The sequence below is a fragment of the Barbatula barbatula genome (assembly GCF_947034865.1).
Source record: "Barbatula barbatula genome assembly, chromosome: 22".
NCBI lineage: Eukaryota > Metazoa > Chordata > Actinopteri > Cypriniformes > Nemacheilidae > Barbatula > Barbatula barbatula.
The window spans coordinates 861,660-885,491 of record NC_136785.1 but is presented as its reverse complement, the minus strand read 5'-3'; the positions used below and the strand labels follow the sequence as shown (position 1 = coordinate 885,491).

General features: G+C 40.4%; 1 protein-coding gene across 2 annotated transcripts; it reads left to right on the top strand.

Annotated features, from left to right (window-relative positions):
- On the top strand, positions 1-23,832 carry cert1b (ceramide transporter 1b). Of its 2 annotated transcripts, XM_079485769.1 has the most exons (18): positions 65-692; positions 1,998-2,132; positions 12,474-12,590; positions 15,950-16,057; positions 16,431-16,569; positions 17,026-17,109; positions 17,358-17,515; positions 18,053-18,145; positions 18,235-18,321; positions 18,446-18,538; positions 18,670-18,747; positions 19,087-19,182; positions 19,461-19,593; positions 20,570-20,640; positions 20,769-20,897; positions 21,248-21,377; positions 21,492-21,620; positions 21,818-23,832. In XM_079485769.1, exons 1-17 carry the CDS (start codon positions 543-545, stop codon positions 21,617-21,619), a joined length of 1,929 nt encoding a protein of 642 aa, XP_079341895.1. In that variant the 5' UTR covers positions 65-542; the 3' UTR covers position 21,620; positions 21,818-23,832. The 2 variants fall into 2 exon arrangements, with proteins under 2 accessions (XP_079341896.1, XP_079341895.1); XM_079485770.1 differs by lacking the exon at positions 18,670-18,747 and having other exon boundaries at positions 1-692.

Below are 23,832 nucleotides of genomic sequence, written 5' to 3'. Positions count from 1 at the left end.
GAGGGCGGGGCAACGTTTCCTCATAAGGAAAATGTGGCTTTGCTGACGTCATCTTTGGGCCAGCGCCCCTTTAGCAAGTGAAGCGGCGGCAAGCGCGAGATCGAAGATGGCCACCTTCAACTGAGGAGAAAACAGAAGGACGAAATTAAACCGATTTTTCCGCTCTTTTCTTCAAACTATTCGCGTTTTGTCGTTGATTGTGCAAAACTCCTCATAACGATTGGTGCTGATTAAGAGGAAGGCTGTTTGTTGAACGGTATTGTAGTTATATTTTCGATTTAGTGAGTGAGTGAGTGAGTTAGAGTGAGAGAGCTTGCGAGGGGGCGGGTATCTCCTGCGCTTTGCTCGGGCAGTCTCACAGACGCTCGTGAAATCAACACACGCGTTTGACTTTCACATTTATCGCTTGTTTTCTGGATAAAACACACCGTGATCGATGCGAGGCCCTCCGACGGATATTCTCCGCTGATAATTCGCCTGCGTTCTTTCGTTTCTTTTCCGTTTTTCTCCCCTCAGTCGAACGTTCGTCCGTTGGTCTCGTCATGAATTCCAGTCCGCTTCAAAACGGCAGACTGCTAACGTTACCCGACAGCCAGAGCTGGAACTCCTCCGGTTCCGACGAGGATCTGGACGCCGAACCGGGACCCGGACCCCACGGAGGTGTCGTGGAATTCAGCGGGGTGCTTAGCAAGGTGAGACGACGCTGTGAAAACCTCGCCCGAACCGCGAACGCGTGTTTTTGTGTGTGCGTTTCCACCTGACCCGATGTAAACAAACGCGAGGCTGTCGCGCTCATTTGCGTATCTCTCACGAAGCCTCTCATCAAGCACACGTCCGGAAATAAAAAATACGTGCTTTTAAACAATGCTATCTTATATTTGTTTTTTATTTTATATATTAACATGATTTTTTTATGCTTGATATAATAATAAATGTCCTTCTTTGTGCATGCATGTGTCGATGTTCAAAACACGTACAGCAGGTAAGTTAATAGAGCTGACAGGCTGGAGTTATTCGGGGTTACTATCGTTCATCCTATCGTGTCTTCCTGATGGGATTAAAAGAGAAAACCTCCCCTCATGACTCAGATGATCTGTTTTTGAGACGAGGGAGCTTTTTATTACAAGCGATTACTGAATAAATCCAGATGCGATGACCCATTTGCATTTATGAATGTGAGGGTGAACTATCTGTGATGATTCATTAGAATATAGCTAAACGACACAAACTGTGTGTGTGTTTATCAGTCGTTTTAATTAGGGATGCCCCCATAGATAATTTTTTTTAAACATTGGAAGCCCATAACCGATAAATTGGCCGATATGTATGTAGATATTACTATAACATTTCCTAAGAGTGCAGAAAACAAGGTTACCTTTAGTTCTCCAAGCCTACTTTACACTAGTCAAAGATTATTTAACCTTCAAACTTTGTCTGGTATAGTTTTAATTTAATAAACAAATGATAGATGTTCCTTCCGAGCGACCCAGAACATCTTTCTTAATAGTCACAATTCTAACAGGTCTCAAGACGGAAAGCATGCAGACGGCAGACTGATTCAAACATAATATGCTTTTGTTCCTGTAATTGACACATTCATAAATACTGTATCTAGTACATACTGTACCTACATCAACAATGTTTGGCTGATAACAGTAAGTTATCACGACAGAAATACAGTACTGTTCAATATTTTGACATCAGCTGAAGAAGTTTAACCGGAGGAAATGATTTATGATTTATCGGCTATAATGTTTCGCCTTAAATTTAGTTATCGGCTGATACGATAACATTAAATATGACCATTTATCATCCGATACCGATATGGCTGATAATTTATTGTGCACCCCTGGTTTTAATGCATCAGGTGTGGATTAAATATGTGCGCTTTAGTAACCACATATAAACAATATGATTGCATGTGTGCACCTGCAAGTTCATCATTAGACAGCGTTTGCTTTCATTTAACAGCTGTGTTTTTTTTATCGTTTTTACAGTGGACGAATTACATTCACGGCTGGCAGGACCGTTGGGTCGTCCTGAAGAACAACACCTTGAGCTACTACAAATCCCAGAACGAGCGGGAATATGGCTGCCGTGGTTCCCTCTGCCTCAGCAAGGCTGTCATCACAGTGAGTGTCCTGAGGGAAGCATCCATCTAGACAGTCGTGGGAATTTCAGAAGCGAGCCAAAATTACAATAATGTCATGTTGCCATAACAGTGCATTCTGGATACGGTTCACATTCTCCACTCCAATTGGGTGGATGCAGTGGTTTTATTGGTTGTTACCTATTGCTATTGACAAAACTGTCGCTAGCGGTTCATCCCTAGGAATGAGATTTGTGATGTTTGTACTAAAATGATTAGCATTGAGGAAAGTGGACGTGCTGAGAGCTCCTTTGATTACATTGGAGAATCAAAGTAGAGGTTGAAAGGAGACAGATGCGATCCTTTGCTACAGTCAACCGGCCAGACGAAGAGAGGCTGTGGCCATTTTCCCTCATCCCCACTAAAATCGCTTTTGCACACGTACACCTGCGGAAACTAAATTCTGCTGTGTCCCCTAGGACTTCATATTTATTATTGGCTTCTAAGTGTACTTATCAAATATTGCTGAATGTGTACAATATCTTCAGGTGCTCCGATAACTCTGTTAAGTGCCTAAAGTATACACAGTTCAGAAATAGGGTTGCTCCTTTAAATCGTTTTGACTCAAATATCATACAAGCAAAACAAAATGTGAATTCCACACATTGCGTTAAAGATTAACCCTCACAGATTTCGACATGTGTAATCCTTGCACATGCTTCAGCTGTGTTATCTTGCGTCACCGCTCGAAATGAGGAAGTAGAGCGAAGGTTGTGTTGTTATGGAGACGGAATGAGAGGTAGAAGTCCTTTTGGTAACCCTCTTACCTCCAGTCCTTCAATGATTAAACCGCAATTCTGCTCTTGAGTTAAACTGACGATTTATTCAACTCTCCAAATACAAAACCTGATGTATGAAATGATGGAGTATTTTTGAGGGTTGTGACAGTGTCAGTGTTCAGGTATCGTGTGTTTATAGTGGCTGGTAGCTGGTCTGACATTCTAATTTGATGTTTTGCATTTTTGTTTTGAGAGAGTAAAAAGGGTTCCTTTGTTTCAAGGCTCAGTGTGACTTGTAGGTGACTTTTCAGCTGAGCATTTGTTGAACACTGGTTATTCGTAAATATTAACTTTGGTATTAAACACACACGCCGGCTCACATAGAGGAGGAAATATTTTCAGCATCATCCGAATTTAGTTTTTGCCTGTCAATAGGGGGTGAATACAAATAAATTCTATAAACTTTACCGTCCTACAAATAAACTCAACCCAAATTATTATTAGGGATTATTTGGCTTTTTCTTTAATTTGTTAGTTCCTTACAAATGTTGTCATTTTGTTTAGCAAATTTCCAGTTTGATGGCTTAGAATGAGGAAGTTTCTTCATGCCTTGCCACATTAAGTTTAGGGTTCATTGATGAATTTTTCTACTGGTTTTGGTTACTGAACCAGGATGGCCTTTCTGTGTAGGCATAGCCTCTAAATCAGTTTCCTTTGAATGTTCTAGAATATAAAGCAGCTTTATCCAGATTGAAGCTGTACTCTTGCACAGCATCCAATCTAATCTGTCCTTATAAATCCTCAGAAACAGGTTATTGTGTCATACCTTTCCTCTCTTCTTGCCTCCGATTACACAGACCTCGCATGACTCAATGTGTGCTTGTGGGTTTTTCTAAGTGGATTTGGCACAGGTCTTGCTTCAGGAGGACCACCCCAAAATCAGACAGTCTTAACCCCTGCAGACAAAACAGGATTGCGTGGTTTTAATATCGGATTCAAATTCAAAATGCCTTATTGTTTCTCCCTACGAAATGGGTGCTGGATGAGCTTTTAGTTCAGATAAACACAAGCCGAAAACCGTGTATATGATAATGGAAAATGATCAATCAGCGTGATGACAAAAACTATTTTACATGCACTTAGACTAATTTAATCAGTCTGTGAACATCACTTAACAAATCTAACATGCTGTTTTGTCTTTGCTTGGTTAGTAGAGCTTTCCAAGGCAAGCATGAGTGGTACCCTCCCTTGTGGGTTTAGGGATTTAAACAAAATCTGTTGATAAAATTTCAACATGTAACTCTTAATTCACTGTTTGTACTGCGGTTATGAATGCAATCTTAAATTAAGTATCTTGTTGAAGCGAGGTGTGCTGTTGTTACTTATCCAAGTGATTTTTACCTTCCAAATAATACAGTGGTTCAAACATGTACACATAGAAACTAAGCCATACCATGTATACATAATATCAAAAGAGATGGTCTTTTAAAACCAGTAGGTAAACACCTAGCAGCCATTGAAAAATGCCCTACCAACCCCCTAGAACAACACTAGCAATTACATAGCAATGCGCTAGCAACCACCCACAATACCTTTGAATAGAGGCAGCGACTCGTGGATGAGCCCCACTCACATTTCCTTAGAAAGTGTAAATGTCTAGTTCGCATGGTTAAACTGGGATTATTCAACTCGGTGTTGTTCAGCCTAAGAAAAAACATCAATAAACGAAGCAACCGTGCCACATAGCTTTTAGCACTCACAGTGCATTGAATCTGAAGTATGTGAATCAAGAAGTATTAGCCTCACGTGAGCTGGTTTTTATCTCTCTCTCTCCCTTTTGTGAAGCACTCCCAAAGCACAGCTTGTCAACATGTGATTTTTCTATAAACTGAGTTGAAACTGGACAATGTCATGATCTTGGCAAGGGCCAAGGTAATGCTCTCACTGTCTCTCTCTCTATTTCTCCGTGTCATGCAGAAAGCCAGGTGTATCGAGAATATGAGGATAGACGGGTACATGCAGATTAGGGCTGAAGGATTAATTGCATTTGCGAATAAATCGCGATGTGGTGAAACGCTTTTTTCTTATCCCAAAGACTCGATTCATTATGGGGATGCACAGTGTGATGCGACCCTGCTCGGAGCTGACCACTACCATCTCAAAAGCATTAAGGATGAATTGAAAATGCGCATCATTTTTTGGGGGTTTCCTTTACTCGCCAAAGAGTAATCGTGATCCATAATAACAGAACAGATGCTGCGTCCCAGATGCTGTATAACCACTTCCGCATTTACGTGTTGCCGTAGTTTCTACAACCAGAAACTGAGGGAATTGCATAGCAGCGGATATTAAGTCACTGATGTGTGACAAATACAGGGGATGGGCCATTATTTTAAATAGGAATTTCAGTCACTGTGCAAGTGACTTTTGGATATTTCATAACAAAATTATTCAATTTTGTGGCTTTAAATCACATTATTGATTAAAAAATCGCAATATTGATTAAAAAAATCGCAATGAGATTATTTTTCTAAATCGTTCAGCCCTAATGCAGATACAGGTTGTTCTGGTGCTGGGCAGGTCATTGCAGCTGAAGGTTCTAAAGTGCAGGGTATGGCACATGTCCGAACAGGCAAAGTTCCTAATGGGGCCGATTTGATGACAAAAGAGATAAAAGAGCGGAGGGTTAAAAGATAAGGGCAGAGAATGAAGAAAGGGTTGGGCTAGTTAATGCAACCATCACTTGGTCTGCCTGGGCAGTGCTTTTAGTTTTACTTCCCAAGAATTTGCCTCTGTTATATTTTACCTTTTGTAAATATCTGCAAAACCTTTTTAATTAAACTATGTAATAACATGAAGTTTGTAAAGAGAGTTTGACAGCATTAAACAGCATATAGTAATAATGTCTAATAAAACCTTTAAAAAAAATCTGACAACTAATTATTGAGAATCAAAGAAATCACATGTTTTAATGGCCAATTGCTGTAGTTTAGCATCAGTGCAAACGACTGCTGGATTTACAGTGATGGGTGACACGGAAAGCCTTCACACAGCAATCTGCCATAAACAATGAGCTTTTGTCCTCATAATATCAGTCTTTGCTGACTGATTATAGATCGCGTTTACATGGACACATCGGATTGAATTTATTTAATCTGAATGTAGTGTTTACATGAAAAGTAAATAAAGTGATCTGATTGATGGGTGTGTTTACATGACAAGCTTCAAATCTGCTGACATGAGCACACTGCACAAGTGTTCATCTAAATAACCACCAAAACATTGTTTTAAAGCACATGTTGTGTATATTTTATTTTACAAATGTACAGTTTATAAAGGCAGAGTAATGTCTCGTGTCGACGAAGCACGAGCACATCTGATGCGGTTTACCATGGTGAAACAATGACAAGACTACAAAGACCCACCAGAGCGTCTGCAGGCTAACAATTATTCAAATAAATGTTCAGTAACAGCCTATACCAAACTTTAGAAGTGGTTATATGGGGATACATATAGCAGCATTAACAGGAAAGAGAGACGGGTGCGGTGGACGCGGGTATCATTATTATATTCACAAAAAAGGTTGTGACAGTGACTTACCATGGTAAAACCAGTAAATCCTTCCAAAGCACATGTAAGTAAACGATAAATAAAACAAATGTTCGGTAGCCTACAACGAATATAAATGACATTTTTATGATAAGATATTTTAGCCTGCTTAGAGATGATCTTTAACCACAGATGCTCCTTTCCGTACATTATACGTCTGTTCGACCCAGCGTAGTCGTGGCACTTGCGCACATCTTCCTACTTCGATTTTCTGATCTGATCAAATGTTTACATTTCCTATCAAGCAGATTACAAACGGCATAAACCACCCCTTAAAATCCGACTGAAATTTGGTTTCGGTTTGGGCATTTTTTATTTGATTGACGTGTTTATATGGAGCGTCTTCATTCGGATTGGATTTAAATCAGATTACATTGGTCCATGTAAACGTAACGAAGGACAGATGGTTCTTTCACAAGAAATCGGTGGAAAATATATCAACAGTTCTCTGATTTATTATGTTTGTGGACTTAAAGTGCAAATTGATGTCATATTGTGAATGCTTGGCATGGAGTGTTTAGCAGTGTGAGCTCGTCTGGATTTCTGAGTGACGTACAGTATCATAATAAAGGTATATAGTGCCATTATGAATGTATGATCTGATTTGCAGTCCTCATGCAAATTATTTAATTACTCCTGCTGGAGCATATATTTAGTAAAACTGTGTTCGGAAATCAATGCGAAACAGTATGTGATAGTTATTGCACTCATATAACAAAAATGCTTAGGGCTCTTAATGGTAGCAAAATAAGTCAGAACAACGGCTTAACCTAAAACCTTAACACAACACTGTGTTTATAGGACAGTTCAGACGCAATAAGACACTAATATAAACTTTATGTGGTGAGGAAGGCGGGACGAGAGTGGTGTGAGTGATAAGTGCAATCAGCTGTGCGCCCACCGGTCTCTCGTCACGGCTCTCGTCCCGCCTTCCTCACCACACTTTAGTACTCATGTTCTATGTTACAGCTGGTATCTGTGAGTGCACGCTCATGTCAGAACGCCTACACATAATCAACACTTTTATTTATCGGCAAAGCATATCACCGTGATTTTTCATATCGGGCCGATGTCGATACGTAGTGTAAAAGCCAATATCGGCCGATAATATCGTGCATCCCCACTTGTAATTGTATTAAAAGCATCTGTAAGAATGTTTTAACATTTTTACAAAAGATTTTTGGTTGTTAACTACACCACAAAACTGAATAGAAGAAGTTGTTTGCAGAAATAGGGAGGAAAAGCAGAAACAAGAGCGATTTAAACTGTGTATCCAGTTACTCTGTATATATAACACAGCCCTGTTTTAACCTTCTCTGTCCTGTTTTTTTTAGTGATAAAATAAATCAAGCATAAGTCTTCCTGTTCCTTGTGTGTGTGTGTGTTTTCTTTGGTGTGCAAAATCTGGAGGACCTCCATGTACGTTTCTGCGGTATTAAATCATTGATGTTGGTTCAGGCCCAATATTGTACAGATTTATTCTGTTCGAGCACCAAGTTTAACTATTTAAATCTGAGCCGCCAGAAATCCTGCCAGAATAACTGCGCGATGGTACCGACTGGCTTCCGAGTACCTGTGTGAGAATATCAATGTTCATTTTGTGTTTGGTGCAGTTTGCATAACTAGAACCCTCACTCAGTATTTTCCTGTTGTTTTGCCCTTTGCCAGTCTCACACCTGAAACTGAATTACAGATGGTTTACATTGATTCTGCTGTTTTCAGAGCTGTCCACAAACACATTTTGTTCTTGTTGAGTTAGTGTGCTAAATCTATACTACAGAGGTGATAGCATTTGTGTAGCTTTTATCGTTTGCAGTCTATACTTGTTCTTAAACAAGGCTTCTGAATGTCTCGCTGTTAACAGCTATGCCCGACTGTTTTGCAACACAAACGTATGAGCCTGCTGAATATTTAATGAAGGAAAAGCTGTTTGTAGTTACAGCTGATAAAACAGGAGTCAAGTGCATTTAAAAATGTCATTTTATATTGTGTGTTTATGATTTTGCATTTTTGCATTAAAGTTCTGTGTTAAACTTAGGGTTGCACAGTATACCGGTGCTACGGTAGCATCACAATAAAAAAAGCTTGAAAATTCCTGCGATGTTTTTTAAACGGTAGTATCGTAGTGCCGTTACTAAAGTTGCATATGCGCATTAAAGGTTAATTTTAACACTTTGGTCTGACTTTTGCAGTGTTTCTCTCCTAAATGAATCCGTGTTTTGAATGACTCGGAGGAGAGATAATGACTCAGTGAGTCATTCATCAAGACACTTGCTTCGTTCTTGAATGAATCAGCTGTTTTGAATGAGTTGGTTGAATGATTCACTGACAAACCTACTGGCTGTTTTAGTCACATTTAAATTAAGCCTAACATTGTGTAGATTTTAACTTTGAACATGACACACAATCGCATATGTTTATGGTATCGTGGCAACCTTAGTTAACCCGGAGAGGAGCGATATTAACCAGCCTATTGTTGTTCCTGTGGTCGTTGTGTGCATGTCCTTTTGACGCCTGGTAGATTGTCATCTGAAGTTGCATGTTGTGGCCTGTGTTTGGACCCATAGGCGTATGACCGGTGTGTGTTTCTTTTGCAGAGCAGTCAACGCAAACAACACAAGCTGCACTCCATGTCTATAACACAGTCCTTCATATTGCGACATGGAGACACGAGAGAATTCAAATGTTCTGTGATATTTTTAAAAGGACAGATCAAGCGAAACAGAGCCTGATCCATCCAGATGTGAAATGAAAGGAAAAGAGATAACTGGATCCTGTTGTCTGAAACGGGAAGTTTGATCTCTAATGCCCCCCTGCTGTTAAATTCCTTTTTGGTGACCCTGGGGTCAGAATAGTCCTTCAGCTTATCTTCTCGACTGTTCTTCTAGATTTACAGGTTTCTGTTTACCTTTCAGTTACGTGTGTGATCAGAAGATCAGTGAACTGAAGTAGTTTTTCTTTGACTGGTCAGTCACATGATTCGCGTATGTGCTCTTCCTGTGCATCTTCTTTCCTGAGTTGTGTGTCAGCGCTGTCTGGGTTTCCTGTATCTTTTCCTCTTGGATTCAGGCTGAGGTTTCACCTTCCTTCCTCTGTTTCTGATTGTCAGATCAAGTCTGGGTTTAGGCCGAACTGCAGTGTGAATAGTGATGTGCTCATTATTTACTTTTGGATGTTTATCGGAAGAACCGTTACTAGTAGGACGGCAATTTCAGCCGAAATTTTCATTTCTCATTATATTATATTGTTTGTTAATGATATCCACACAAGTAAGGCTTATCCTTCAGCAACTGTATAAGACACTTCAATTCTTATTTCAGTTTTATTTGCTTATATTCATCTCTTCGTAAAATATATCACTGCTTCAGGCCGTCTCAGTCAATTGTCCCTGTGAATTATACTTAATGACTTTTTGATGTAATCGTCACTTTTGACAATTCACTTATTTTCATCTGAATGTCTGATGCATGCGACATGAAAGATTGTAAAGTTAATACAATATGTTGTTAGAAAATGGATAGCTTTTTTTCATTAATGCTTTATGGCTGTAACCTAACAGTAATTATTTTTCCTTGTTGTTGTGTTTTTAAATAAGGAACTTTACTTCCATATGTGTATATTGGAACAATACTGTAGCTATACGAAAGCTTTCAGCTATATATATTTGTCTGTCTGGATGTTTATATGTTTGATCATTGTCCCATTACTGCAAGGCTGTACAAAGGACATTTCATTTAGTTGTTGACGCAGTGCTATAAATTTCAGCGGTTCTCTGACTCTCTTGCTTTTGTGACTTTACACACGTAGGCCTGTGTCTGCAGAGAGTGTATGTGTGTGTTTTTTGGAGCACGCTGAGAAGTTCGATGTCTGTTAACCGCAGTGTTTGAAGTTCAGTTCACTGAGAATTATATATTTACACATATTTTGTGCTCTCCCTCTCCTTTACATGTTAATGAGTGTCAATGAGTTTGTGCACCTTGAATGAGTTAAACGTTTTATTGCTGCTTGAGGAATATGTTGTTTTCTTCATGTCTTCTCAAGGACGACACATGATTTAAAGATTTGTGCTCTGCCCAGGAACTGCACCCCATGTGCCCACAATGCAGTGCGGTCTGAGATAGCAGCAAAGTGATCGACAGATGCCCGTCCTGTTTAACATCAGTGTGATGTGTGACATCTGTGTTTAAGGTTGTGTGCACACTCTGATGCCGATGATGGTTCTGCAGTTACTGGTGCCTCCCACATTGAGTCAGTGCCATAGCAACGACCCCTGTGTTTATTTTAGTGTCTTTTCTCAGTACTCACTGTAACCCCCCTCAGGTCCCCTGCATTGCCCACCGCATGCAGTGTCGCTGTTTTCCATTCCCAGAAGCCACTCCAGTGTTTTCCCATGAATGTTCCAGCATCAGACCAATGCTTATGGCTTCTGCTTGCATTTAATCACTCTAAAATCTGAGCTGTCACTTCAAATGGAGTTTCAACATCTGAGAACATCTCGGATCTGTGACATCCAGGGTTTGAGAGAATCTCATTTAATGTGGAAACACGGCTCTGTTTTGAAACCTAGTGAGCGACTATGCAGATGTTTTGAAGACGGTACCTAATAGTAAGGCAGCATCATAGCCAAAGTTGAACCTCATGTGACTTCATCGCTGGTAACTCTACGTGTCACAAAGTGCCCACTTCATGTGAAGTGTTTGCAATGGTCTTTACTTTGCTTTGAGAGCGTGCTTATGGTGCAGTCCGGATTGGCAAATTAGATCATATAACTCATTGTGTGTCTTCGTTGTAGGCGTGCTTGTGTTGTTGCTGTGCTGTGCTGTGTTGTAAAACAGCATCCCCCTCAGATGTGAGAAAATATTCTCACACCTTTAAATGCATGCAGTCTTTCTCTCTGGTCTCATTAAACGTCTACACAGATTAGATCCTCCTCATATTGTGATTAGTGTCCAGCTTTAAATAAGATCGCCACAATTCATCCAGAACACCAGGTGTTCTTAATAGACATGCACGATAAATTATCGGCCATATCAGTCGATAAATGGTCATTTTTAACGTTATTGGTATCGGCCGATATATTATAGCCGATAAATTATGAATCAATTATCTGCTGATATGGCCGATAATCACGGTTAAAATCTAGAACAGTACATTTACATTTTAGTCATTTAGCAGGCGCTAAGAGAGTTTTGGGCGCAATAAGCGATATGTCATACAGGAGCAATAATACAATAGGTGCTAATACAAAGATACTAGTACCTGTATATACCTGTGGAGAGAAAGAGTTTGTGTTTATTTTTATTGTCTGTCAGGTATATACAGAAGAGATGGGTAGTTTTTTGAATGTGGGGAGAGATGTGTTTGACCGGACCGAGTTACCACCAGGCAATATATCGGTTATCTGCCTCCAATGTTGATGAAATATCGGTTATCAACCTGAAGTGATCGGTGCATCCCTTGTTCTTAAAACTGCTATTGTTTTCATGTAATTAGTCTCTGTAAAGTAAAATATATATTTCTTTTTTACAGTGTAGGGTCAGTTGTAGGACGATAGACCAACTAGAACATATTTACATAGCAAAAAATATATTTAACACATTTCACTAGAAGAGAACGCCTAGAGGGGAAATGATTGTTATGAATCCTGTTGGAAACACAGACTGGAAGTGAGAAGAGAAGTGCAGTAAATCAGAGTAGAGTTTGACTCCTCATCTGGATTTGATAAGAGCAGTGTGAGGTCTGCAGAGAGCAACATCTGGCAGTAATACCAAAGGCTCGTTCCCTCAACCGTCTGTATGTGTTCTCAAAGGTAAATATCTCACATGACTGTGGGTCTAGGCTCTCTCTCTCCCTCCACTGGTTTCATTAATCAACAGCAGATTCAGATGCTTGACTTCTCGCCCATGTTGACAAACAAATGTTTTTACTGTTTGTTTTTATTTTTCCCACGTCAGGTCAAATCGCTCTAATCAGTGTTTTTTTCTTTCTATCTGTAGCCTCATGAGTTTGATGAATGTCGATTGGACATCAGTGTCAATGATAGTGTTTGGTATCTCCGGGCTCAAGATCCAGAACATCGGAACCAGTGGATTGATTCCATCGAGCTGCACAGAGTGAGTTCTGTTTTCTTTGTTCTATCATTTTAATCTATATGCAGGAATTCACTGTGCTCCTTACCAAGACATTGCAAAACATACACGTATATAGTTCTTAAATATATTTGAAACAGCCAGTTTGAGGTGATGGACACAGAAATGAACTTTAAATAATGTTTTTAAACATCTTTGCAGTAACTCCTGGATTGAAATCATCAAACTTCTCTAATAAAAACATAAAACATTTTGATGATTCTGTACGTCCTGCTCTGCTACCCAGCATGCACTCTTGTCCAGTAAGATCAGATTGGGTTAGTTACTCATCCACAGGCCACACAGATGAGTAATAATGCGTTTGTGATGAGAAGTCAAGGAGAAAAGAGATTATGAATGTGATTCACTCTGTTTACATCCAAGGGGACAAACACATAACACAGTCAGTTAGTTTAGGTCACCGACGTTTAGTCGTACTCTAGGGCACAAAAGAACACATGCCAGTCATGTGTAGTACATCTAACAGGGACATGTGCAACCACGCTGCCTTTAACACTGCATTCACACGTCAACGCCTGACGGAGGGCGTGTATGAAGCATGGCTGACGCGATCGTCATCGTGACAACAGCCAATCACATGGTCCTCCAGTCTTGCATGACCGCCAGTGTCTTCACAAGGTTTTTGCATAAGGCGTTCTGGTTGGCTGGCGGCTGCGTTGAAAAGTTGAGAAATGTCCACGACGCCCGTGTGAATGAACCATAAGAGCAGGTGATGCATGCAGCAGATCAATACTAGTGTCATAAAAATAAAGAGAGAGAGGATGTGGACGGGTATAGATGGTAGAGACCGTTACCACGAATCCGACTCTGATATTCATCATGTTTTTTGGTTTATATTTTATGTTAATATTGATGGCACCTTTGAATGTATGGTTAAAAATATCAAGCTGTCTTTTTGAATGTATATCAACCAGCTCCGGAGTGTATGTTAACGTTCACTCACTTCTTGTAGTGTTTGCACACATGTCATAAGGCAACACACCCTGATCCACACGCCACACTTCCCCCCCCCATCCTGTGTTGGCTTCGGCCTGACCCCTCCACCGTGACTCATACACACATGGCTCTTCTCAGAAGAACCCTCATTGTCTGAGTCATTGCTGAAATTCTTCCCAAGGTCTCTATTCTCTGTCTTTCGCTGCCTTTCACTTTCTTTGCGTCGTCAGTATCATAGGGAGTCGTACAGAGACACTTAAGCCGCGTTAAACTTAAGTGAGGTTAAAGGTAGTTTAATATAAAGTCATTTACATGCAGACTTCACTCGACGGGTCACCGGTCTTGGTTATCTGTGATCAGTTTATATGTCACTTGCTGCACCTTGAATCTGGATGTGAGTCACATGAGGGTTTTATTATGAATGATGGAGTCTGGAGGATCTGCTTGTTGTCTGAGGTGCAGATAACAATTATAATGTATAAATCTAATCAGAGCTGTATTGTATATCACAGCTCTCATCACTTTCTGTGTCCAATCTAATAGACGACAACACACACGCTCTCACAAGAGAAATGACACGCGGTCGTGTGTCTATATGTCCATCTCATTTCATCTCCTTTATATTATAGTGACCATAGTTCATTTTAAGCTAATCTGCCTAAATAGTTTGTTTTGTTTGGTCTAAAATGATCACAATTTAATCAGTAAGATGATTACAAGAGGGAGACGCTTTAAGATGAAATACTTCTCTTGAGTTTCAAACATAGACGTGCATCAGCAAAGTTTGATAACACAAGTAGTGATTATCTGATACTCAACCTTCAGTTTATTACACATCACGTAAATGACTTCATTTCTCTCTCTCTTTCATAACTGTTGATTAAGTTTACGGATTTGGTGTGTGTGATTTGTGATATGACATTATCGGATGTTATTGTTCAGAAATATATCGTCTGCTCGCCAGCCGCTGAGACTATTGATTGTAACTCTGACTTGGTCTGGTGTTCTTGACCTCTGATTGGTCGGTGGAAGCATTATCGATGTCATAGTTACAGTTAGAGTGTATTTGATTGGCTGTAATGAGTCTAGTGCTGACCTGTGTTTGGTGGACAGGTTTTATCCTGCAGTAACCTCATTAAGTCTGTGCAGCAGTGCGGAAAGCTTACTGTCGCCACCTAAAGGTGAAAAATGCTAATTTATTTTTCAATTGAACATGTCAAATAATCCTGCTTTTTTAGCGAACGTAACATTTAACACGTATACTGCATACTGTTTCACATACTATTTTTTGAAGAGTAATATGCAGTATGTACTCAACTGGCTGAGATGTTAAAGGAGTAGTTCACCTTTGAAATTCATCATTTACTCGCCCTGTTGTCATTTTAAACCTGTGTGATTTTTCAAAGAATACTTTGAACAATGTTGGTTACCAAAAACCGTTGGTCCCCATTGACTCGTATGGACACAAAACCAATGCATGTCAATAGGGACCAACGGTTTTCTGATAGCAACATTCTTCAAAATATCTTAGTCATACAGGTTTGAAATTACGAGGTCGTGTAAATATTTACCAGATTTCCCATTTCCAAGATGAACTACTTTCATTTATTCTATATTTTATTGCAGGTTGTGTTTAGTCTCTAATCTGTTGGGAATTGTATTCATTAAAGCTATACATTTAGTCATTTAGCAGACGCTTTTATCCAAAGCGACTTACAAAGAGTTCGGTGAGCAATAAGCGATATGTCATACATACATGTTTAGTGTGTGAGATCAGAGCTGAACGGATCATAGGTTCCTTTGTCTATATTGACTCAATTCATAGTATGTGTGACACCACAGAGGAAGTAGATTTGACACTTTGATCAAGTTTCATCAGATTTGTCAGAATCATTGGATGAGTTTGTCAGTGTGGTACATTTGAGCTGAATGTAATGCCATTATGGATAGCTCTGCTCATCAGAGTGTGTTTAACATCTGTGTGTGTGTGTGTGTGATGGTCATGGAAAGCGACTGTAACCTGGGCTTGTTATCACGCTCAAGAGACTCATGGGAATACACTCTCTGCTACATTCGGTCCGTGTGTTTTGTGTTTCTAAATAAACTCTGACACTATTTTGAGAGTGTGTTACTCATGAAATGAGCCACTGGAGCCCTCTGGGTTCATGGAAAGTGACTCTTGGCTGTGTGCATGCGTGGCTGTGTGAGAGACTGATGTACCATAAAGACGTCAGGTCAGATAGACACACCAGTTTTAAAATGCTGATATATTTTGAGCTTGACCCACCTGTCCATTACTGAGTGTGTTTTTGTAAATGTATAACTTTCTGCATGCGTTTCAGTTTGCTCTTTTGATATGACACACTTCTGTTGTTCTCTCTCTTTAGGCTGAGTCTGGATATGGTTCGGAGTCCAGTTTAAGGAGACATGGCTCCATGCTCTCTCTCACGTCTGCCACAAGCAGTTATTCAGCCACATCCACTTCCTCCTTTAAGGTGAGAACACTCATTTCCTACCTGGAGGGAAAGCCACTCCCTCTGACATGCTCTTAAAGGTACAGGGCATCCTGTTTCTATGAATAGGGCTCTTTAGACGACAAATAAACTTGAATGCTTTAATCAAAGCTGTGATCTATCAGCATTCCTTATAGTTGGCATTCGTTTGAACTTGTCTGGAATATGAGGCAGAAATGAGTCTCTGCAATTAAATATTTCCTATTCAAAGGCATTTTAGTTGAAATACTGGTCCACAATGACACATCACAGATGTTAGTCATTAACTGATATGTGACTAACGTGTATCCAAAGGAACTTTTATGTGAAATTCTAATGAAATGATCTTGGGTTTGTTTGCGTGTGTGACCTACAGAAGGGTCACAGTCTTCGGGAGAAGCTGTCAGAGATGGAGACGTTTCGAGACATTCTGTGCAGGCAGGTGGACACGCTGCAGAAATACTTTGACGGCTGTGCTGATGCCGTGAACAAAGACGAGCTGCAGAGAGACAAGAGTGAGTCCACACACACACACACACATGAGTGGGAGAGATCAGGATATATATATATATATATACACACACACACGAGTCAGAACAAACAAATATGACCGACAGATCTCCGGTCTTTCATAATTTTGCCCGGGGGCCGTTTAATACCTGCTTTCGGTACCCATCCCTAATGCCTGCCATAACTTACATCTCTCTGTCTCATCCTCTCTCTTTCTCTCTGGATGCATCTGTTGTGGAAGCACAAGGGCCTGTTGATTCGCACAAATAATAAACTGGCTCGCTCTCTCGCTCCCTCTCTCTCGCGCTCCCTCTCTCTCTCTGTGTTGTGTGCTACAGTATGTGTCTACAGTAGACTCTCAGTATGTGAGTGGGCTGATCTCAGCACCACCTACCACAAGGCCATGAGTTCATCCTGACGTGCATGTGTTTGTGTGTTTTCTCTCTCTCTCTCTCTCTCAGTTGTGGAGGATGATGAAGATGACTTCCCCACCACTCGCGCCGATGGAGAATTCTTGCATAACAACAACGGCAGCAAAGAGAAACGTAAGTTAAATGCATTTACACTTCACTGTTTTTTCCTCAAAGGCACAGATATTGAGAGAATGCAGGATTACATTATTCTAGCATAAATGCGGCTTGAAGCTGCTGAGAAGACCAGCCACATTAACAGAATGTCATGGCTAATTTCACATGGACATAAAATTTGTGTCGTTTTATTTAGGCACAGCGTAACACGAACTATAATGCCGTTCACATTTACTTTGAGTGGATTTCTTTTCTCTCCTCATCAGTATTCCAGTGTCTGAGTCATAAAGGCATTAATGGGATAGATTTTAAAGGAGAAGCCATCACGTTCAAGGCGACCACGGCGGGAATATTGGCCACGCTATCTCATTGCATCGACCTGATGGTGAAGAGAGAGGACAGCTGGCAGAAGAGACTGGATAAGGTACTGTTTCTCAAACTGGCTGATTGTGTCTCCCACAGAAATAGGTTCCTTACTAAAAAAACACATCACATTTATCAGTGTGAAGCAAGACTCACAAACTAAAAACATCTTTCTTTTTAAAAATGCACAAAAATAACATGTGTAACACAGCTTAACAATGTTAAGGGTTAAAATCTATGGTTCTATGGTCATGTTCTGGGATGTGGTTATTTCAATTCAGAGATCTGATAGGAACATATAGTGTGTACTAAGTGTAAGGGGTGTGGCAACAGTAAATCTGTTAGTTTAATGGGTTTGGTGCGTGTTACAGAGGCGGAGCTTAATGTGTCTGCTGATGTGTTGTAGTCAGCACAATACTGACATGTGTCAGAATGAGAACCGGGGCTGCCGTCTGAACAATGGAGTGATTTTGCACTGATCGTCTCTCTCGCTGTGCCCCGATCCCACCGAGAGAGATCCACTCACACCAAGCCATTAAACATTACAGCAGTAGACTGTTGACACAGCCAAACTCTCTCTCTCACTCTCGCTTAACAGGAGATGGAAAAGAGGAGGCGGGTGGAGGAAGCTTATAAATCAGCTCTGTCTGAGCTCAAGAAGAAGTCTCATTTCGGTGGACCAGATTATGAGGTGGGTGCTTCTATTTGTCTTCTCTCAGAGCTGTAGTAGTTAAAGGAAGAAGAACATTTCAGCATTCTTGTGTCGGGTGTGTTCATCAGGAGGGACCGAACAGTCTGATCAATGAGGACGAGTTCTTTGATGCAGTGGAGGCTGCCCTGGACCGACAGGACAAGATAGAAGAGCAGGTGTGTTGAAGTTCTCACATTCCACCCAACTAATATTTCGCGGTTGTCAAAACCAACCGAAACCAAAATTTTGCCCAATATTCAAGAAGCAGTGTTTTCATATGTCTATTGTGTGTGTGTTCAGTCTCAGTGTGAGAAGAGCAGGATACAGAGGAACAGTTTGGTGTCTCCAGGAGATGTTTACTCCACCGTGGGCTCTCACAGGTTCTCTGAGAAGGTGAGTGGAGTTTATGCGTGGTGTCCTCATCAGGTCTTCATCCCAAACCCTGTCCCATGTCTGTCCTGCTCTCTGATCTTCTGTACACACCTGATGAAGCCACATTTGTCTCTTCTCCCTCATTTGTGTAGCCCCCCTCTCCTCCCCCCTCTCCCTCATCTTCAGCTCTAGTCTTCACTCCTCTTCATGAGCACAGGTTCAGTGCTGAGGTAACGGCGCCCAAAAGCACAATCATCCGTCACTAACTCCAACGGCATGATGGACATGCTCCGCATCGATGCATGAGAAAACACACACGTACATAAAGCTGTTCAGTTTCAGTATTCAGTTAATGCTGTGTAATAAAGCGAGTGAGCTGCATACTTACACTTAACATCACTTAATATGTACATAAGCCTGCATCTTTACTGCTGTGGTCTCGTCTGAATGTTTGCATGTTTAGTGACGTGTTGAAGATTATACATGATGTTATAACTACTGATTTTGCCGGTTTAGTCAGTGGACTTAACAATAGGCCATGACCTCTGACCTTGTTCTGTTCTGTACAGGTGGAGGAGATGGTACAGAATCACATCACCTATTCTCTACAGGATGTCGGTGGAGATGCTAACTGGCAGCTCGTGGTGGAAGAGGGAGAGATGAAGGTGAGGTTTACACTGGTGTTAAAGATTGCTAGAAGATAATGACATAATCCGTCTTTGCGGTTTGATGAGAAATTGTATTTAATAAGAGATCTTGTATCCCTTATTGCTACAAAATAAATGAATGTAAATGTATACGTTTTGTGATTCACTTCAGTCATCAATTTCATGTGCTGCTGGAAACTTCATCATATTTTCAACAATGAAATAAACTAAGAACTTGCTAGTGAATTTGACATTGCTAGTTTCGTTTAAGCATCTAGAGTACCCTCTGTTCTCAGGTGTACAGGAGAGAGGTGGAGGAGAACGGCATCGTGCTGGACCCTCTGAAGGCCACACACTCTGTCAAAGGGGTCACAGGTCATGAAGTCTGTCACTACTTCTGGGACACAGATGTTCGTAATGACTGGGAGAGTGAGTATTGAACAACTGCATTTTTAAAGTGGTCCTCACTCACAGTTTCTGTATATCTCATGTTAATCATGAGTACTAACAGAACGGTATCGCACCCTTCAAATATCCGCAGATACCCACATTTATAAAAGACGGATACATCTGTATGATTATTTCTGGAAACATGCGGGGGCAGGCGGGTAGAACTAAACCACGTTGCCGAGAAAAACACAGACATCAGTTTCACTCACCGCGTGCGGTTCATGTCCAGCATCTTTTAGCGCTGGGACCGCCGCTCCATCTATCAAATCCAGTGTTATATCCAGCGTTTATATAACAAATAACCACCCAAATGCAGCTAACAAACAACACAGCTGAACTTCCTGAACATAGCGCTCTCTCACAAGTGAAAGTGACTTGTTCACATTCTCCTTCTCCCGCTGTCCTTGGCTGATGAGTGGCCGTGCCACGTGCTTTTCCTAACACACGGTAACCAGGATGATTTGACAAATTAAATGTAAATTGAACCAAATTGCCTGTTCGCGACATCTGAACATCGTTTCTTACCTTAAAACTGAAAGTAAACGGCTCTTCCTCCAAAATATTGCAAACTCACATTTCATGTCCAGTTTTTTTTCTCTTGTCCGCTTCGCGTCAGAGCTTATTTCTGCGATTGACATTATCCCTTACATACTGGTGAAGTTTGATGGATGAGCTGTGTCAGCATCACATACTCTTACCATGCTTTTACATGCTTTAATACTGTAATGCAGTGCGATCAGTAATAGCCTTTAATGCTGACGTTCACCGGTGATGTAATTCACTTTAAGATCTCTTAAGGTCCAATCAGAAGTTCAGTTGTAGCTCCTAATGTTCATTGTCTCAGTTTTGGAGCTGTAAGTGGAAGTGAATACATTTTAATTGCCTGATCTCTGTGGATCTCACTTATCTGAGTGTTTCTCAGCGTACTGAAGTCTGTCTCACACTCTCTCTACAGCTACTGTTGAAAACTTCAACATTGTGGAAACGTTGTCTGACAACGCCGTCATCGTCTATCAGACTCATAAGGTGAGGGCAACATGTGAATTGGACTTTTTGAATTGGACTTTTTGAATTGGACTTTTTTTGAGTTTGAAATGTGTTTAGGAGCGAGCGGCTGGATGTTTGTTTAGAATCATATTTTTTTGGTCTTCCAGAGGGTGTGGCCAGCGTCTCAGAGAGACGTCTTGTATTTGTCTGCCATTCGTAAGCTTTTGGCTTATAATGAAAATGATCCGGACACGTGGATCGTCTGCAACTTCTCTGTTGAACATGAGAAGGCCCAGGTGAGTCTACTCATCAGCTGCTTGAGTTAATGTGCTCACACATTTATAATCTTCTTTGAGATCATTTATGTCATTGATAAGATTAAATTGAAATCTGCGCAAAATTTCAGTGTAAAAATTTAAATTCAATTCACATTTATACGTTTAGCACTGTTCACAATGCATATTGTTTCAAAGCCAAACTTTGTTTGTACAGACAATCAGATTAATCTGAATAAATTGTTTGTTTTCATACAAATCAATATAGTACATGTATGTCTGCTTCATTGAATAAATGAAAATGGTATCATTATTTAGATTGATTGCAGTTGATAACATCGATTAGTGAAGGTTTTATTTCTTGTTTGCAGCCAAACAACAGATGTGTTCGTGCTAAAATCAACATTGCCATGATCTGTCAGACCCTGGTCAGTCCACCAGAGGGCGACAAAGAGATCAGCAGAGACAACCTCCTGTGCAAAATCACATACGTTGCCAACGGTTCGATACTTTTTAAGAAACTAAAAGCCTGGATCACTGTTTCTCATAAGTGTCAAGGTTATATAACACAAAAATATTCCTTAAAAATCAAATATTGTTTGTTTTGCATTGCAGTAAATCCTGGAGGCTGGGCTCCCGCTTCTGTCCTGAGGGCTGTCGCTAAAAGAGAATATCCCAAATTTCTCAAGCGCTTCACTACTTACGTCCAGGAGAAAACTGCTGCGAAACCCATCCTCTTCTGAGGTGTGACGCACTACATGGGATATTATCAGAAAATTATTTCAAATGTTTTCAGGATACATTTGTCTAGAAGAGTTTTAACTAAGAATTCCATTTTGTGTCGTTTAAAATGTTTGTTTTGTCCCCAATGATTTTGTATTATTAGTATTATTGATGAGAAATGATTGTTATTTATTGTAGTATTTTTGTATTGTTTGCAGTTTGCACCTACAGTCTGTCCACATTCCTGTGGCTACAGCGCCCTCTAGTGACCCAACTGTTCTGAACGCAGCTGCCGCAGCGGCTCTCACATGTCTACACGCTTGATGCAGTTCTGTAGCATCACACTAGTTCACACGGCAGAGGACTAGATATGCCAAACATCTCATCCATATTTTCTGGCAGAGATATATATATTGATATAAGTATATATGTATGTATGATATGTTTGTAAGTGTGATAGGACGTTTATAAAATGGAGAGTTTCGAAGCTGAAGATGAGACTGTGGCTCTGTTTTAGTCCTGATTATAAGACTTATTTTCATTTTCCAAAGCTTTGCGTTAGTTTCTCTTTTATAATCATCAAAGTTCACAGACTCATGAGATCAGACGGTTCTGGTTGCCGGTCATTAGTTGTTTTGTTTAAATCGGAGGCATGTTTGTAAATGAACACGAGGGCCTTTTCAATCATTGTCATCATCTCTTTTATGAAGCCCAGACTCTGGTGTTGATGAAGAGATGATGCTACGAGAGTTTCTTCACTCTTTCCAAGTTGATTTCTAGTTGTTTTTGTGTCTCATCGACTGACATGCTGTAGCACATCAGCTTGATGGTAACAAGTGTTTGTTTTAATGTGTCAGGAGAGCGCCACACATTGTTTGTATATAATTTAAGCGTTGTTGCTTAAAGTATGTCAGCTTGTCAATGCTTTTACTGGACTAATCCAACTCCATATGCCTTAGTGAGAGTGACACTAATGTGTGTGTGCACGCACGCACGTGTATATATGTATGTATGTAAGTGCGTCCTACTTAAACAAAATCATTAGAGAAGTGCCTCATTATTGATCTGATCACACTTCCCACATCCATTATATCCAAACTTCAGCCACAAATGAAACACATCGGGCATCTTAAATGTTTACACCGTGATTTCTCAGCTCTTATGATTTAAATGTTCAGTTTAAGACAGATTGTTGTCAGACAACGTGTTTTTGTCTGATGCCAATTCAATCTTCTGTCCTGTTGGATTTGGTTGAAACACGGGACGAGGAGATGAGGGCTAGATCATAGCTAGTTGTACATGGGGTGAAATTTGTTATTTATTGTTCATGATCAAACTTATTCTTCCAAAGTAAAACGTCATGAACAAGGCACAAGCTAAAGATCACAATATTGTTTTGTCAACGATACCGCGCTGAAATGAGATTGTGTTCTACGGCCTGAGGTATTTGTCCCTGATTTACGCCCCATGACAGACTGTTAAAGACCATACAGAGGACATCAAATAGTGCACAGCCGTTTCGGCCAGATGACATCATGCGTTAAACATTCCAAAAACACTTGCTGAATGTACAAACTCACCGGAGTGACATCATAAACCTGAATGTCTTCAATGCGATATACGCCGCCCTATTTTTCTCCAGTAGGGCTGTAGTTTACTGATTGAAGGGTTTTCAGAGGAAACGGCCAATCGGAGAGCAGACTCACACCCGTGACCTGTCTGATGGAGTGAGACTGTGTGTTTTCCTCAAACGTGCGGTCTAGTGTAGCGTTGAATGTATGTTCATTGGGGTTCAAATGTTTTGTGTATATAAAACATCACACTAAAGGTGTCAGGATGACAATGAACTGTGAACCGGGGGCACATTCGCAGCCCTGTTTAGAGAGGAATAAAATGATGGACATCTTTCTTGCTTCTGTTTGTTGTTTCTTTTTGAAAAGTTTATTGTTGACTGTTTGGATCTGTATTGGATTTCATTCAGATGCAGTTTTTAGAAAGTTGAAGTTGTCACTACAGCAACCCATTTAAAATGTCAACATGATTTACGGTCATTTTTGTGTAGTTTAAATGTGTTGCCTAATAAAAGCATAAAGGAAAGTGCGGTTTGGTCTACACAGTGCGGATAATGCACGAAACATTTAAAGAAATACAAATTCTGAAATCATTAACGCCCCTTCATGTAGTTGTAAACATCTATCTGACTCTTTCTTCAAAAGATATTTTGGAAAATGTC